Source organism: Aquarana catesbeiana, linkage group LG04, assembly GCF_042186555.1.
Source record: "Aquarana catesbeiana isolate 2022-GZ linkage group LG04, ASM4218655v1, whole genome shotgun sequence".
Lineage (NCBI taxonomy): Eukaryota > Metazoa > Chordata > Amphibia > Anura > Ranidae > Aquarana > Aquarana catesbeiana.
Window position 1 is genome coordinate 118104758 of NC_133327.1, and position 19016 is coordinate 118123773.

General features: G+C 42.5%; 1 protein-coding gene across 1 annotated transcript in view; it reads left to right on the top strand.

Moving 5' to 3' along the window:
* Positions 1-7291: 7291 nt before the first annotated feature.
* The window catches only part of IL20RB (interleukin 20 receptor subunit beta), a 62957-nt gene continuing 51232 nt past the window's right edge, over positions 7292-19016 (top strand). The window contains exon 1 of the mRNA XM_073625496.1: positions 7292-7632. Within this exon, the coding sequence (XP_073481597.1) occupies positions 7560-7632 (73 nt within the window). The 5' untranslated portion in view covers positions 7292-7559. The remainder of the gene's footprint in view (positions 7633-19016) is intronic.

The following is a 19016-nucleotide window of genomic DNA, read 5'->3' on the forward strand; positions in this document are numbered from 1 at the left end:
CCCTGACTTAAGTCTGGTCTGACAGAAATCGCAGTCTCTCATAGTACCACAGCCTGGGGACATAATTGTCATCTGCTGCAGCTCCAGATCTCTGGGAATCCTGGACCTTCTTGCGCTCCCTAAGATAAGTGCTCCTCAGGCCACCAATTTTGGCTTTTAAATAGGCGATGGTTGCTGTGGGGACCACCAGCTTCACCAACTCCAGCAGTTTCTCCAGCGCTGCCTGCCTCTTTTGTTTATTGTTGTATTGGGGGTGTTTATCTGACACAGACAGGGCAGCTCCCTGTATTTGTCTATGAACAGGGGGAGGAAATTGTGGTCATTGAAGCCATCCATTTTATATGCAATAAACAAGACAAACCCTCATGTCAGGCTAAAGTTTCCTAATCTTGTCCCAATATAGGCCTCAATCTAGAATCAGTATAGGCCCAAGCTTAAATGTTACCTTCGTTATCACGATTGGCACTTCCAAAACTCCTTCCTCCGCTCACAGATCGTACGTACTACGCACGCGTGTTATGCTTTATATACACTGCACATGCGTGAAACTCCGCCCTCACCTGACGTTCTTTCTAGTCTATTCCCCGCCCCTTCTCGTTCGGCGCAGTGGGGGAAGAGCACATGGTGGAAACATAGCAGGTGCGTGCTAATTACAGCAACGAGAAGGAGGAAAGCCCGGCGCCAGAAACGTCCCAATCCCGGAGGAGACGATTTAAGGCCTCAAATATGTCCTTTGGGGAGATGTTGGAGATGGTTGACATACTGAAGAGGACCGATTAAGGATGTATGGACCTTACCCCAACCCCAATGTCAGAAAGGCCAAGATCATGGCGAAAGTAGTCAAGAGTCTGCAGCAGAATTTTAGGGTACGACGATCAAAAGATCAACTCAGGAAGCGGTGGTCGGACCTCAAATTAAGGGAGCACGAGCAGTACAGAAGGATCAGGAGAGTTCTGCAAAAAAGTAAATAGTTGTCCTGTGTTCCTATTCTTTATTTTTCTAACGTTCATGCTGCTCCATGTGCTTTTATTAACTGTTGTACAGTTTAAAATGGCAACTTTCATGTTCATGGGCACATTATTCGTTCGTATGAAACATTGTTCGTTCGGCATAGAAAACACCATGTTTAGGACATATGCATTTGAATACATTTTTGCTAGCCTACTTCTCTTCAAATAATTTGATGTCTAGATGGGTTGTTAACTAGAATGAAATGCAAACTAGATTCTGTGTAAGGAGAAGACGCTCAGCAGCTGTTTACACATCTGGACACTGGAGCACTAGTGGGGGACACCAGAACAAACTTTTTATTAGGGGGCCCCACACAGGTGCTCCAGTTTATACTATAGGGGTGACTCCATCTGTGAAGCTTGTACAAAACAGGTAAGTATTCAAGCTTGACAAAGGACAAAAATATTTCTTCATCTTGGAACTCTGCCAAAGCAGACAATTGGACCCCACTTCCAAGCAATATTTCATATTCCTATTGCTGTCATAAAATATCTGAGTGCTAAGTATACCTATTTTTTTTTACATAGGGGAGAAAAGACTCGGAGGACATCACTCATCTGAGGAGACCACAGACCCCCACCTCATGAAGAAGTGGAAATCCCCCAAAGTCATATGGAGGAGGAGGATGGAGATGTGGTGGAAATTGTCACCACAACAGGTGAGTGTCTGCGACCACAGGCTCAGGTAAGAGATGGATGGCGGCATATTTAAAATACATGATGTGTTTTTTTTTTAATATATTTTTAGGTGATCGTGATGTTGTGGATGAAGGACATTTCACCAGTGAGTGTGCCCAGATCCTGATCGGGGAGATCATGGGGTGTAATAGGGACTTGGAAAACATCCAGAAAAACATCAATGATGTTAAAAACAAAATTAAGAACATCATTGATGTTTTAGGGAGAGTTTAAAACCCCTCGAAAACCCTAATGTAGTTTGCATTTTTTCCACAGTGTCGAAAAGCCAAATTTTGAAGATGCACACAGTGTGTCAACATGTGCTATCTGCCATCACGGGAGATCAATGTATGCGTTTTGTGGGTGCAACCCCTTCCTCAATAATAAAGTAGCTGAGAGGAAGGGGTTGCACCCACAAAACACATCCCTTGATTCCCCGTGATGGCAGCTAGCACATGTTGACATTCGTGAATTTGTGTGCACCTTCAAAATTTGGCTTTTCCAGGGGTGACTTCATCCCATCTGAACGCAATATCAAACACAGTTTAGAAATACTCATGTCTGATATTGCCTTCAATTTATAACAAAGTTGAACTTTGTAAGTTCCAGATTTGTGTATTTCTTGTTGGTTTTAAACATGCCTGTTTTACCTTAAATGGACATTTCTATTTTTATTAATGTGATCCCAAAAATTGTTATACAACAAACATGTTGGTTTGTTTTAAAAACCTTTGATAAATGCACATGTGATTGTGCTTGTATTAAAAAGATTGTTCATCCAGAATGTGTGGATTCTTCTTTCAATGCTCCCCAAATTTTTGGTTGGTATAATTGTTGGTTTCTGTGACAATGGGGGTTATTTCCTAAGGGCAAATCCACTTTGCACTACAAGCGCAGTTTCAGTGCAGTCTCAAATGCACTTGTAGTGCAAAGTGTCTTTGCCTTTAGTAAATAACACCCAGCAATGCTTTCTAATGTTACACAATCATGCCATTTTCAGGACTCCCCAAATTTATGTCAGGGTCAGCTAAAAGAAAGACAAGCAGTAAATGTCAGCAAATATTTTAGTTGTTCAAATTTGTTTTTTATTTAAAAAATGTCTCAGACATTGTCTGGCATATTTATGGCCCCCCTACCCGCAAAGCATTCCATGTATCTTAGACGGACCTTGCTGGCATTGAGGTGTGGGGGGGCAAGCCAGGATGGCCAGCTTCAAGCGCCGTCAGGGTTGGTTCATTTACTTAAAATCCGGATTCAGGCCCAACTGAGCCAGCATAGTTCACAGAATTTCTCAGTAAAAAGTTGTGGAGAACACAGCATGCCAGGATGATATGATTGAGTTTATACTCCGCCATATGTATGGGTGTAAGAAATAGGCGGAACCGGCTGGCCATTATTCCAAATGTGTTCTCCACCACTCTTCTGGCTCTGGCCAGCCGGTAATTAAAAACCCTCTGGTCCGGGATGAGGGTCCTCATAGGGAATGGCCACATAAGATGGTCCCCTAGCGCAAACGTTTCATCCGCAACGAGGACGAATGGGAGTCCTTCCACATTGTCTTCTGGAGGTGGCAAGTCCAAGCTGCCATTCTGGAGATGCCTGTAGAACTCCGTGTGGGCGATGACTCCACCATCTGACATCCGGCCATTCTTCCCCACGTCCACATACAGGAACTCGTAAGTAGCCGACACCACTGCCAACATCGCAATGCTATTGAACCCCTTGTAGTTGTAATAGTATGACCCCAAGTTGGGTGGTGGGACGATGTGAACATGTTTTCCATCAATTGCCCCTCCGCAGTTAGGAAAGTCCCACCGCTGGGCAAAGTGGGAGGCCACAGTCTGCCATTCCTGTGGGTTGGAAGGAAACTGTGGAGTCAAACAAGAAAATAAAATTAATCATTTTTCACATAAACATGGAAGCAGATTAGACACAAACATTCTTGGCCAACATCAGTATTACATTTATTTTAAGGAGCATTTAAAGACAAAGATATAAGGTCCACCTATCAGATTCCTCCTCCCCCCCTCTCATGGGCCATTTTGTGAATTTTACGGGGGGGAGATGTTTTGGACAGGTAACCCTTTCCACTTCATTAAGAGATGGATGCCTAAATAATGTGTATTACTTTGGCCAGCCCCTCCTTACTTACACTAATGACAACCCACTGGACAGGTAAGAAGTGTCATAATACAAAGATATAAATACATAGTGTACACATTTTAGCACATTCTTACATTCTGCTATTACCCATCAAGATAATAATAGGATCCAAAAACTTCAAACAGTACCATTTAAAAGTATTCAGGCAGGCTCTTGCACTACATGCTTTGGGGAATTCATCCATAAATATGTCCACAAAAGAGGTGGGTATAGTGTGTATGGGTTTGGCAAAGTCAGCAGATAGAGGATTGGTATCAGCTGAGTTAGCAGTTGGGGGAGGGAGGGTTCCAAATGATTTTGTGACCCCAAAAAAAAAAAAAAAAACCTCTGGCACTCTGACAGAATTTAAAGCACACATCACAATTTTCAACATTTTAGGGGGTATTTAGGGTAAAGCACTACTATGGAGCTGACAAAATACATTGTTAAGTGACTACATGAGGTGAATATAGGCCCAGGAGAGCATTCTGGGGAGGTTAGTGAAGGCAAATATGTATGAAATTAGATAAAAATCCAGCATGCATGAGGACAAAGGGGACATTCACAGCATATTACAATCATGGTAATTAGGGAATGAGGAAAGAAATGCATTACATTAGTAAACATTAAATACAATAAAATGTGATGTTAAAGGATAAAAATCTTACCTTAATATAGTCCTTCTGCAGGACCTGGATGATGGCAGAACCGTTCTCTGGGATAATAATCCCCAGAGCCTGGGGGGAGATGCCTGTCGAGAACTTAAGGTCCTGCAGGCTTCTCCCCGTCGCCAAGTACCGCAGGGTAGCGACGAGCCTCTGCTCCGGAGTGATGGCTTGCCTCATGCAGGTATCCTGCCTGCTGATATAGGAGGTCAGCAAAGCCAACAAATGAAATACGGGGTCCGTCATCCTGAGAAAGTTCCTGAAATCGTCAGGATTATTCTCACGGATTTCACGGAGCAAAGGCATGTGACAGAACTGGTCATGCTGGAGCAACCAATTCTTGCTCCATGAACTCCTCCCCACCCTGTTTATGGACTGGACTTGTGTCAAGGTAAGGACCCCAACACCAAGCCCCCACACAGCACGAACTCTACGAGGAGTACGTATACGCAACATGGCTAGAAAACGGTTGGCTGCTCAGAACGAAGTAACAGAACGCACTGAAGAACAGCAAGGCCTGTGAAGAGCGACCTGAAAATCAGTAACGAACGAACACGATCACATTGACAAGTCAATTGTACTCGCTGCACGCATTGAAGACCAGATACAAACCCACAAGCACAAACTGAACAGCAGAAAACGATCTGAAAACCACGAGTCTGAAAAAGCGCAAATCGCCTCTCACCAAACTTTTACTAAAACGAGATTAGCAAAAGGAGCCCAAAGGGTGCCGCGCTTGGTCCTGAACTGCCCTTTTATAGTCTTGTCGTACGTGGTGTACGCAACCGCGTTCTTGGCGATTAGAAATTCCGACAACTTTGTGCGACCGTGTGTATGCAAAACAAGTTTGAGCCAACATCCGTCAGAAAAAAATCCATGCATTTTGTTGTCGGAATGTCCGATCGTGTGTACAGGGCATTAGTGTTAAGTTTGGGGAGGACAGTTAAAGTGACTCAGTTCTTTGTCCATACAGGGTCACTTAACTCCCCCTTTCCCCAAGAGTTTATACTTACCTTTCCTATGTTATCCCACCACTCCATTCATTCACCAAGAGCAAAGTGAAATAGCCAGCACTTCTGGGTATAAGTGAGCATGTGACTCAATGGAACAAAATTAAGCCCTGTGTGATAAGTTGGTTTGGGCTTACTCAGGACTTTGTTTCATTTGCAGAAATTAAGAAACTTGAATATACAGTATGTTGCTAGGATAGAGGAAAACTAAGTGACTCTTTTACTTTGCACTGCCTTAAAGCATTTGTTACCCCAACATTTCATATTCCTGATACATGCTTGCTGTACCATGTACTTGTATGAGAAAGTATCCTGTTCTCTTTGTATTGCTTCCTTCGTGAAAAAATCCCGGGTGTTCCTGCCATTCATATTAAAAACTGCTTTCCTATTAAAAACTGACCACACTAAGCAGGAGAGCACTGTGGTCAGTTCTCTAGCTATGTTGGGAACTCAGTGTACTCTCTTACAATGATCAGACTTGTCCTGAAACGCCCCCCCCTGCACAGCCATTCACTGGGAAGATCAGTGTGCTGCTGCTTCTCCTCCCCCAGTTCTTATGCAGCTGAGAACAGAGGGAATGTGATCACTTATTAAAAAAAAGGGGAAAAAAGGTATTTATAATGTTTTTTTTTTTTATATCTATACACAAATAATTTGCCTTTCATTTCTATTTTAATCTGAATGGGTTGTTTTACAAGGTGAGGGGTTACATACACTTTAACTCCCTTTTATTTGGGGATGATCCAGTGTCCCTTTGAATTACAAAGACTGTTAAATTGAATATTCATTAATGCAGCAGTGTAGCAGCCATCTTTAGAGAGACCACTTTGTAATGCTTGTCTGTAGAGTGTTTCCAGTGCTGGGGGCAGCCATCTTTGCTGGGTCTGGATCGAGTTTTCTAGAGCTATCTGATGCTACGCTGTCCAGGAGAAGGACGCTGATCAGTGACTGCTATTGCCATCATAATCTGTGTAATGTTACATGTGAAGGGACCTGGATCCCGATCAGTGTTTCTCTTGCTGGATGCGGCCAGTGACTTTGACCATCAACAGACCCCTGACGATCAGAGGACCCTGGCTACTACTGCCCTTTGGATTACAAAGACTGTACTAGAAAGCACTCCTACCATTTTTAAAAGGAAGGAAAAGAGTGACTGACTTTTTATTCCTGTCCGCCTTGAACTTGACTTTTACTGAATCAGAACATGTGTCCAGAGACCCAAAAGAGGGTGTCCTGGGTCTAGTAAGAGACAAACATCATACAAATTAATGTGTTGTTTGCTGGAAACCGTTGTGCTTTTTTCAAGGGCCCCAACTTTGCCAGTCAACATTGTTTTCATCTCTCACTGTGACAAAACTGGGACTGTTATAGAAAGTTAGGACTGTCTTTATATACTGTTGCTAGATAAATGCAGTTCAGTTCTGTTAATTGCTGATAGTCAGAATACAGCAGGTGTTTCACGCAAAGTAATGTTATTGTCTTATTAATTGTTTGTAACTTGCTAATCCTCTCCTCTTATTTTAGGCTATGTTTGGAAATATAATTTCTTATAAATACCTCAAGGTGTGTTGGTAAGTGTTGGGTAAGTGAGGTGTGTCATCTTCTGGCGCGTAGAGAAGTCACACAACAATTCAGTGGCTCCTCTTGGGGTGCCACTACATATAAAAGCCTGTGTTTGTTATTGCCACTTGGATACAGATCAGGTCATATTTTAATAACAATGCAAGCAAAAATCCAGCTTGATAAGGTCACTAAGTTTTTTTATCTTGCCTTTTTAGCATTCCGTTCTGTCGCACTGAACTGCCTTAACATATATCACACGGTCACCATGAGCCGAGCAACATTCCTTATTGTTTCATTTAACTGATGTCATGTTGGCTACGCCTCTCAGGAAGACAGCTCAGGTTGTGGTGAAGAACAGGATTTCCAAGTCTACTTTAAATATGCAAGCATACAGTATCGCTGAGCAGAGCTGTTACTGAGAGTATGGCTGTACAATGCCGTGTAACACATTGCAGTGTTATGACCGGACTGTCCTATAGGCTAAACAGAGAATGAGAACACTCCATAGACATATACTTCAAGGAATTCTGGTGTGCTTAGCTTCTGTCCATGTGGTTTTTACAGGTAAGACTTTGTATGTAGGACCATATTTTCACAAATCCTAGATGGTAGCACCTGATACCTGGTAGGATCACCTGGTGCTCCATCATAGATCTTGAATGCCATGTAAACTGTGATTTATTTTTATTTGTCTGTCAACCTGTACAAAATATTGTATGAGATTCTATCCCACGTACAGCTTGCTTTTTGCTTGCATAATTTGTAACTTAATTTCATCAGTGTGACATGGGCAATCACACTGCACATATTCTGATACAAAAAATTCTATAAATGAGAACAGATAAATTGGGAGAAACGAGTAGAACAAGAAAGAAAAAGACATGGTTTCTTCTCAGGAAACACTTAGACGTGGGTAACAATCACTCAGACAGGCACGTGGTGACAGACTGGTTTTGGGGCTGTGTTACTAAGAACTGGCTTGGTGCCCTATATACTGCACTGTGCGCATTACTGAAACGTCATGCTCTAAACTCCAAAGCAAAACATTTTTAGAGTTTACTAATGGAAAATACTTCTAATCTCAATGATTTTGATGCTGTTACATCAAAAAGCTGAATACTGTATATGCAGTAGCTCACAAAAGTGAGTACACCCCTCACATTTTTGTAAATATTTTATTATATCTTTTCATGTGACAACACTGAAGAAATTACACTTTCCTACAATGTAAAGTAGTGAGTGTACAGCTTGTATAACAGTGTAAATTTGCTGTCCCCTCAAAACAACTCAACACACAGCCAATAATGTCTAAACTGCTGGCAACAAAAGTTAGTACACCCCTAAGTAAAAATGGGCCCAATTAGCCATTTTCCCTCCCCGGTGTCATATGACTCTTTAGTGTTACAAGGTCTCAGGTGTGAATGGGTAGCAGGTGTGTTAAATTTGGTGTTATCTCTTTCACTCTCTAATACTGGCCACTGAAAGTTTAACATGGCACCTCTTGGCAAAGAGCTCTCTGAGGATCTGAAAAAAAAAAAGAATTGTTGCTGTACATAAAGATGGCCTAGGCTATAAGAAGATTGCCAACACCCTGAAACTGAGCTGCAGCACGGTGACCAAGACCATACAGCAGTTTAACAGGACAGGTTCCACTCAGAACAGGCCTCACCATGGTCGACCAAAGGAGTTGAGTACACATGCTCAGCGTCATATCCAGAGGTTGTCTTTGGGAAATAGACGTGTGAGTGCTGCCAGCATTGCTGCAGAGGTTGAAGGGGTGGGGGTCTGCCTGTCAGTGCTCAGACCATACGCCGCACACTGCATCAAATTGGTCTGCATGGCCTTCATCCCAGAAGGAAGCCTCTTCTAAAGATGATGCACAAGAAAGCCCGCAAACAGTTTTCTGAAGACAAGCAGACTAAGGACATGGATTAGGCGAGGAGTACAAAGACAAGGGTGTCTTGCCTACAATCAAGCATGGTGATGGGAGTGTCATGGTCTGGGGCTGCGTGAGTGCTGCCGGCACTGGGGAGCTACAGTTCATTGAGGGAACCATGAATGCCAAAATATACTGTGACATACTGAAGCAGAGCATGATCCTCTCCCTTTGGAGACTGGCCGCAGGGCAGTATTCCATCATGATAATGACCCCAAACACACCTCCAAGATGACCACTGCCTAGCTAAAGAAGCTGAGGGTAAAGGTGATGGACTGGCCAAGCATGTCTCCAGACCTAAACCCTATTGAGCATCTGTGGGGCATCCTCAAACGGAAGGTGGAGGAGCACAAGGTCTCTAACATCCACCAGCTCTGTGATGTCATCATGGAGGAGTGGAAGAGGACTCCAGGGGGAACCTGTGAAGCTCATGCCGAAGAGGGTTAAGGCAGTGGAAAATAATGGTAGCCACACAAAATATTGACACTTTGGGCCCAATATTGACACTTTGGGGTGTACTCACTTTTGTTGCTAGCGGTTTGGACATTAATGGCTGTGTGTTGAGTTATTTTGAGGGGACAGCAAATTTACACTGTTATACAAGCTATACACTCACTACTTTACATTGTAGCAAAGTGTCATTTCTTCAGTGTTGTCACATGAAAAGATATAATAAAATATTTACAAAAATCTGAGGGGTGTACTCACTTTTGTGAGATACTGTATATTGTACTTTTATTTTCCTATGCTCTAAAAGCTCAGTTTCTAGGAAAAGCTTTCTTCGTTGGGTCAATACAGATACCCAGAGACTGAACAGAACGTAAAACAAATGGTAGTATTAAAAGGGATTGTATGGTGCTTTTGTTACATATTTTCTTTTTCGTTCGATCACATTTAAAAATATATATTTTAAAACAACACAGCATATCCTTAAATAAAGTGTATTTGCCTTAATCCATAGCACCTAGTTTGGTCCTGTCCGCACTATCCTTCCTCTGCAATCTGCTTGTGTCACTTTTGACAGTTTTCCCCACCCCATCCATAGTAACACTTTGCATGCAGTTTACTGATCATACTAAATACAACTAAATACAACTCTATGAGCTACTTTATTTAACATGTTACAACTCACAGCCAGTCAGTTGTTTCAAGAAGCAAGGTTTGCGCAACATCAATAAAAGGGCTACTGTATTGCAACACATTATTATTATTATAGTTACTAATAATAATATTCAGATGCTGTAGTGTTGTTGCTGTTGCTTGTCTTTCCTCTGCTTATGTATTCTTCATATTTTCTGATTTGTCAGGTAGTATGGAAGGGCTACAAATCTTACATCTTTGAGGGTCAGGATCCTCATTCATTTGTAGGAATAATTTTTTAGGAAACAAATAAATAATGGTTGGCCCCCTGCAATTATAACACAATATGCCCATTAGATGAATAAATGCTATTTTTCAGACTTTTTGTGTACAAGTTAAAATCATTTTTTTTTGCTAGAAAGGAAGTACCCCCAAACAGTATATATATATATATATATATATATATATATATATAATAAAATGGCGGCCGTTGCAATACTTTCTGTCACATCGTATTTGCGCAGCGGTCTTACAAGCGCACTTTTTAAAAAATAAAAATACACTTTTTTGAATTAAAATATAAGACAACAGTAAAGTTAGCCCAATTTTTTTTTTATATTATGAAAGATGATGTTACTCTGAGCAAATTGATACCCAAGTCACGCTTCAAAATTGCATCCCACTCGTGGAATGGCAATAAACTTTTATCAGAGGTTACAGAGGAGGTCTAGGGCTAAGATTATTGCTCTCGCTCTAACGATCACGGCGATACCTCACTTGTGTGGTTTGAACACCGTTTTCATATGCGGGCGCTACTCACATATGCGTTCGCTTCTGCACACAAGCTCGGCGGGATGGGCCGCGTTAAAATCTTTTTTTTTTTCTTATTTATTTTTTGTTTTTACACTGTTCTTTTAAAAAAAAAAGTGTCACTTTTATTCCTATTACAAGGAATGTACATCCCTTGTAATAGAAAAAAAGCATGACAGGACCTCTTAAATATGAGATCTGGGGTCAAAAAGACCTCAGATCTCATATTTACACTAAAATGCAAAAAAAAAAAAAAAAAGTCGTTTGGAAAAAAATAAAAATAAATGTCCCTTTAAGAGCTATGGGCGGAAGTGACGTTTTTACATGGCTTCCGCTCTGCAATTGTATGGAACCGTGTGGGCGCCATCAACCTCTCACTCAGCTCAATACCTAACACGGAAGAGGACACGATCGCCTCCGCCGCTACCGATGGCTATGGTAAGCGGTGGAGGGCACCAGAGAGTATAAAGGTGATCTTGCGGCGAATCCATCACAGAGACCACTTTTATCTGAAAGCGGACCGCCCACTGAAGTAGTGGATACCGGGGTTATGGCAGCTAGTTGCTGCCAAAACAATGATATTCCATTTCAAAGTACAGCCGTATAATGACGGCGGGCAGTCCGGAAGTGGTTAATAAAGGCAAAGAGACTCCACTCTACAAAGTGCATTTGCACTATGCAAGTGCAGTTGCTCCTGAGCTTAGCAAATGAGCAGAAGCTTTGCTGACTTCCATCATCCAATCATGGGCAAGCAAGAATGCTGATTTTTTAATATTCCTTGCAGGTGATTGGGTATTCTTTGCACAGTGAACCTTTACCTCATTTACTAAGCTATGGAGCAACTGCACTTTGCAAAGTGCACAGTCTATTTGCCTTTGGTAAATCAACCCCTTTGTCCTTTCATGAAGAAAACCCGATGCTGCCATTGTTCTATCAGCTTTCTTGTGAAAATAATAAATCTCAATGAAAAAAAATGTTTACAAAAATGAAAAGGACCACAAGTACACACACATGTGCCATTACACATGTTCATAGTAAACACCTCTCAGACAACACATATTAGATTCCCCGCACATGCCAGAGGTAGAAGAAACATTTTAGGGATATCATTTAGATTTAGATGTAAACTGATGATCTGTAAAGATTTTTACTGCCTCTACTATTTACATTTTTAGGTAATGTAGTGTTACTGTTTCCGAAACGCACCCAAATTTATTTAAAGAATAATTCCAAGTATTGGCATGTTATATATAGTTACATTGGTCCATCTTCAGAAAAAAAGCAAAAAAGCAAACCAAGTCAGCCACCCCACACTATATATATAACAATTTGTTCTCAAAGAGGAACTGCAGTCTGCTCACATAATTTGTAATAAAAACATCTTTGCCATTCTGAAGCTTCCCTCCAACCACTTTGCATATTATTTTATATATACTGTGATTCTGTACTTGCCAAATATGCTGCAGAAATCCCCCTCCACTGAGTCTGGCTGCATCTATTTTAACTGTGGGCAGCTGAAGCTGCTGCCTGTTCACTTCCTGGATTTACACAGACACACAGAGGCACGCCCCAAGCTCTGCAGCTCTCATTGGCCCTCTTATGACTCACTCCCCCTCCCATCCTGGCAAACTCTCATGAGATTGAGAGAGAGAGAGAGCTGTGCATGGTCATAAGCCTAGGCTTTTTGCCAGACAAGAAACAGAAGTGGGCTGTATATGGTATTTACTGGCAAAAAAATGTTTTACTATCCAAAGTTAAAACAACAAGGGCAGAAGATTTACTAGATGGAAAGTTGAAAAAATGACTGAAGTTCCACTTTGAGTATAGTTACACTTTAATTTAAAAGAAAAGATGATGAAATATTGGTAATATGCATGTTCTGGTAACTACAGAATTCTGGGCACAATTTCCATTTGCATAAAGCTCTCTTACATGTTTTTATATATTTTTTTATGTTCTTACATTTTTATAATAACAGTGGATTATTCTCTCTACTTTAAAGCCAGCAGCATGAATCTGAGGGTGGACTTTTAGACGGCTTTCACACCGAGCCGCAGGGGGCGTCGGCGGTAAAGCAGCGCTTTTTAGCGCCGCTTACCGTCGTTTTAGCGGCACTATCCAGCCGCTAGCGGGGGGGGCGTTTTAACCCCCCCGCTAGCGACCGAAAAGGGGTTAAACCCACCCGCAGTATCGCCTGTGGCAGTATCACAGCGCTGCCCCATTGATTTCAATGGGTAGCCGCGGTGGAGGAGCGGTGAGTTCATCGCTCCTTCACCGCTGCAAAGAAGCTGCTGGCAGGACTTTTTGTGACGCCCTGCCAGCGCACCGCTCCAGTGTGAAAGCCCTCTGGCTTTCACACTGGAGTTAATGGAGCCGCTTTTTTCAGGTGCTATACAGGCGCCATTTTTAGCTCTGTAGCGCCTGAAAAACGCTGGCAGTGTGAAAGGGGTCTTAGGCTGAGTTCACTTCACACATATGCATTGCTGTAATGCATATTATGTGGGTTGGTGCACTGTGGTGCCATTCTTTCTAAATGGCACCTCAATGCACCTGCATTGCAGAGAACAGCAGTGCATGGTTACACACTATGGGGGTGTGTTGTGGCTTGCTGCATTGTTAAATATGGTACTTGTCTGTTTTTTTGTCCATTACAGTACCTGGGCAGCCCATTTATTTAAATAGGCTTCTTTATCCACTTGACCTCCGTAAGATTTACCCCCCTTCATGACCAGGCCATTTTTTGCAATACAGCACTGCTTTACATTAACTGACAATTGCGTGGGCGTGGGCGTGGTCGTGGTCGACAGTGTACTCAAATCCATTTTTTAATCATTTTTTTCCCCCACAAATAGAACCTTCTTTTGGTGGTATTTGATCACATCTGCGGTTTTTATTTTTTTGCGCTATAAACATAGAAAAGACTGACAACTTTGAAAAAAAAAACTTTTACTTTTTGCTATAAAACATACCCAATAAAAAAATGTAAAAATTCTAATTTCTTCATCAATTTAGGCAAATATGTATTCTGCTACATATATTAGGTAAAAAATATCCCAATAAGCGAATATTGGTTTGCGCAAAAGTTATACCACCTACAAACTATGGGATATTTTTTTTTTTTTCTACTTGTAATGGCAGCAATCAGCAACTTGTAGCCGGACTGCGATATTGCGGCGGACAAATCGGACACCTAACTGACACTTTTGACAATTTTTAGGGACTAGTGACACCAATACTGTGATCAGTGCTAAAAAATATGCATCATCCCTGTAATAATGACACTGGCTGGGAACATCAGGGGTGATCAAAGGTTTAACTGTGTACCTAGGTTGTGCTTACTCACTGTGTAGAAGGTTTTTTGACTAGGGGAAGGATTGAGTCGTGTTTCTGCTTTTACCTTCCCTCTTGACAGAATGGCAATCTGCATTGTTTACATAGGCAGGTTGTTGTTCTGACTCTGTCCTGTGTAATCGGCGGATGCCGGCGGACATTGAGTCCACCGTACCCACCGCTGGGCTCCTGTGTGTGTGATCACAGTGAGAGTGGGGTTGCTGAGCACTCCCCAGACCCAGAAGTGTCAGATCACGTGCTGGGTACATGATCTGGCACAGAGTGGCCGCCCCCGGCCGCAGTATATGTACAGTGGGCGGTCCGCAAGTGGTTAATACAATGCGCGTGAACACATGACATAATGACCATTGAAGCGTGTGCATTCATTTTCTGACCTTTGTTGTTTACTAATAAAAAGCAGTATTTTTTCCTAGAAAAATACTTAGAACCCCCAAACATTATATTTTTTTTTTAGCAGAGACCCTAGAGAATAAAATGGCGGTCGTTGCAATTTTTTATGTCACATGGTTTTTGGGCAGCATTTTTTCAAAGGCAATTTTTTGGGAAAAAATACACTTTAATAAATAAAAAACACATAGTATATGCCCCAATTTGTTTGTATAATATGAAAGATAATCTTACGATGAGTAAATAGGTACCTAACATGTGATGCTTTAAAATTGCACATGCTCGTGGAATGACGCCAAACTACAGTACTTAAAAATCTCCATAGGTGGCGCTTTAACAATTTCTACAGGTTACCAGTTTAGAGTTACAGAGGAGGTCTAGTACTAGAATTATTTCTCTCACTCAGAAGTTTGAGGTGATATCTCACTTGTGTGGTGTAAACACTGTTTACATTTAATTACCTTTTTAACATTTTTACACTGTCCCTTTGTAAATATCCCTTGCGATAACATAGCATGACAGGTCCCCAAATTTCTCCTCTAACCTTAAAAGCAAAAGATAAAAAAAGTAACCTTTTTCTTTAAGAAAAAAAAAAAACAAGACATGTTTACATGGCTTGAGAACCAGAAGTGACATAGACGTCGCTCTGGTCCTCCAAGGGCATAGAGACGAGCGGTGGCCATCTTGCCATTGCTTATCTCTATGTAAAGAAACTGCCGGCACCAGATGGTTCCAAATGGTAACGTTAGCCTGGGAGCCACAGGGAAGCAGCGGGGGGGGCACCTCTCCTGTTGTTTCTAAAAGTGATCCTGCGGCAAATTCGCCACTCGGATCACTTTTATTTGAAATCTGGCCACCTAAGGAAAAAAACTATATCGGGGTTATGGCATCTAGCGCCGCAACACGGGCAGTTTTAACTCCTTCTTCGGGCCACTAGCAGGGGTTTAAAGTGTCCCGCTAGCGGCCAGAAAGTGGCACTTAAACAGCGGTAAAGTGCTGCTAAGACGAGCGGCGCTTTAGCGGTAACGCAAGGGCGGCCCCAGTGTGAAAGGGGTCTAACGCCTCTCAAATGCCTGCTTTTAATGTCAGTGTGAACTTAGCATAAGGTTCCTATAAAATGAAGCTGAAACAACCAGTGTAGGTTATTGGGACAAACAGAACCCAAATCCTCCATGACCACCAGTAAATGCAGACAGGTCATGTCTGGTGGGCGGGGCTGGCAGTGTGCTCTACATAGCTTTCTGAAAACATTACAGCACCCTGTCTCAGTACTCCTCTAGAGGCCACAGTTCTGTCAGAAGCAGTGCGCTAGTTCCAGGGGTACATATGCAAATGGATGTCCATCTGGAGGAGCGGGCACTCCTAGGAATGTGATATTTAGGCTGAATGAGTGCAAAAACTGAAATCTAATAAAGGAAAGTGGGGGTCACAGACATTCAGGCTTGGATGGAAAGTGCCAGATGATGTTGGATGTCCTCCAGCCAGGAAATGGCATAATCTACCTCACTTATTGCAGTTTCTAGTGCACACTGTGAAAAGCTTGCAGTATATACTGAAATCAGAGTAAGCAAGGCTGAAGTTCTGCTTTAAGAATGATAAGACTAGCTGGAAGCATTGCTTAGGATTGTACACTGAACACTGACTATTGAATAAAATCTGTGACAGGAGGCATCTAAAAAGTATGTTTAAACATAAATATATTTGTGTGTAGAGCTCAACACGTTAAACTGGTTTGTAAGTAAGAAAACAAACCTGAAAATATGAGAAATGGCATTTGAAAACAAGGCCCTGACAATATTGAGATGTGGTGGGAGGGTTAGATCTGTTGGTAGATAGCTAAAGCTGAACTCCAGGAAAATGGTTAAAGACACAGAAGAAATACACACAAGGAATTTTTATTTTTCATTCTCCATTTTTGAGATATGCACATGTAGGACAAGCATACAGGCAGATGGGGCCTACAGGGGCAGATAGGTTGTTTGTCATGTCCTCCATGCTTCCCCATTAACTATTTTGGCGCCAAGAACTGGGTCACATGGAAGGCCTACCCCGTGTGGGTTCTTCTAGGCTACGTTAGGCACTGAGTGACAGGGTTGCTTTATTCACACAAGTGTGATACCCTTGCTTTGTACCGTTTTCACCAATGCCCATGACAAGGCTGAGGGTGCCGCAGGGGAATACTCGACCTTAAGATGGGCCTCCACTCTTAGAGATGAACATACACCATGCACACTGACACCACAACTGCTCTCCAGTTAACTCTGGGTTCCTGTGTCAATGTACTCCTTCTTTCTAGTCTGCATTTAGAAGCAACCTGCTGAGCCAATGTCCACATCCACCTGTCCAGGGATTTCCACAACTACTCCCAAGTAGTGGAGTGGGCCCTGCCGTGCACTCTGCGCGGGCTACACACATTCACTCAATTTAACTCTTGAAGTTCTGTACCTCTGTACAGGATGGTTACATCTGCGGTGCAATCCGTTTCCATCGCTATGGGAAACAGACCGCTGTCAGAAGGAGTGCCAACAACATCTCCCTCACTGCTAGAGGCTGTAATAGGTACACGCTATCAACAGGCTGCCTATTACACTTCCGTTACTCTCGAGAACCACATATGTCTTCTCATTACTCTATTCCTCATGCATACCTTCATACCCCAATGTGTTAGGACCCACTAGGCGAACCCTGTGTCTGTGTGTGCTGGTTATTTGCAATACAACTCTCTATTAAATTCGGACCAGGCAGTGATAACGTTCAACATTTTACTTAATAAGGGCATAAAGTAGACATTTCACAGTTCAACAGGCAAGGCAATAAACGTTCCTAATTCCCTGATTATAACTACAGACTGGGTGCTGCCCCGACATACCTGAAGAAGTGTAGTCCAGCAATTACAGTCCTTCAGAGGCACTCTCATGCAGATACAAGTCCTTCAGAGGCATTCTCCAGTTCTGGTGTCTGCAGGGCAAACCCCAAGTTATATGCTTCTATATGCGGGCATTGGTGAACGACATTCTCCTGCTTCTCTGGGTCTCATCCTCCGTGTCAATCCCTTATGGGTCTCACAACCCACATCAGTGCTATACTATCCCCCAATGCTCTGCTTGGGGGCAGGAAGGAAGGAACATTTTTTTTTTGAGCCAGACCACTGACTCAATCTATATCTTACGGGACAAAGTGCACCGGACCCAGAGCAGAACCAAGATCAAGAGACCGGGCATGACATTAACTCTTACCCTCTCAGCTTGGACAGCACCTAACTAACTGTTTCAACCTGCCCACACACGGCCCTGTCACACAGCATAGGCGGACAGTGCCCTAGTATTTCTCTACTGCAGTTACCTAATGCACCAAGGTCTTGTTTTCCGGCCCCCAGCCTGTTATTGGACAGTAATAGTGAAGCAGGACACTGAAGAGCTCATCTCTCTGTCACTCTGCTTCTCCTGTCAGGAAGTTCAATGTTAGCACATGAACACTGCACAGCTGACTGTCTCCTTGTGTGGTCTCTTTCTTAGTCTGAGCTTTTCTGTGCAGTAGACTGCTCAATAACAAGTCAAAATCAGCTACACTTGAGGACTTTTAATGAAAATGTACCTGCATGAATTGGTGAAGTTCAGATTTAACCTAAGGAAAGTAAGTTGAAAGTTGTCTGGGGTAGCATTGCCTGGAAGTGGTAGGTTTTGTCTTTACCAGCAATATGAGAGAATCCATACCTGGTTAAATGCTGTGTTTTACATGCCACTTTCAAGTACTCTTGTGAGTATTTGAAGTATTTTAATAATGAAGTATTAATGAAGATTCTGCATTAGACCGGTGTGTTGTTTGTTTTATATATATATATATATATATATATATATATACATATATATATATGTTTTTTTTTCAGCAGGAACTTGGGGGAACTCAGTTCCACCACCTCTGTCTCAGGTCTTCTGCTCCCTGCTCACCACTATCACTTGGTAACACTGAAGTCCAGCTTCTGCGTTTACAAGTGATAGCTTATCTCCCAGTAGCTCCCACAGGTCAGATCCCCTGCGCAGATCCCACTGAGTGCCGGACAGGGACAAGGGAGATAGAGAACAGGTGCCCAGGGTTCAGTGCAGTCATGGGCAGAAGAGGGTACGTGGTAAGCTGCACCCTCTGTGGTCTCCATTTTTTCCCTGGTGACCAGTTGTTGATGCTCCTACTGCAGGATCTCCCTTGCAAGTGACTGTACTATAGTATAGTATGCTGGGAGGTACTACAGCCGGATACGTGCTTCAGCTTAATATTGCAACAAAGGTAAGAAATATGACAAATGGTGGTGCTTTTATGGAGGGGGTAGAAGATGAGGGCAGTGGAGGGAGGGGTTGTATGCAGAGGGAAGAGCCGCTTGGCAGGTATG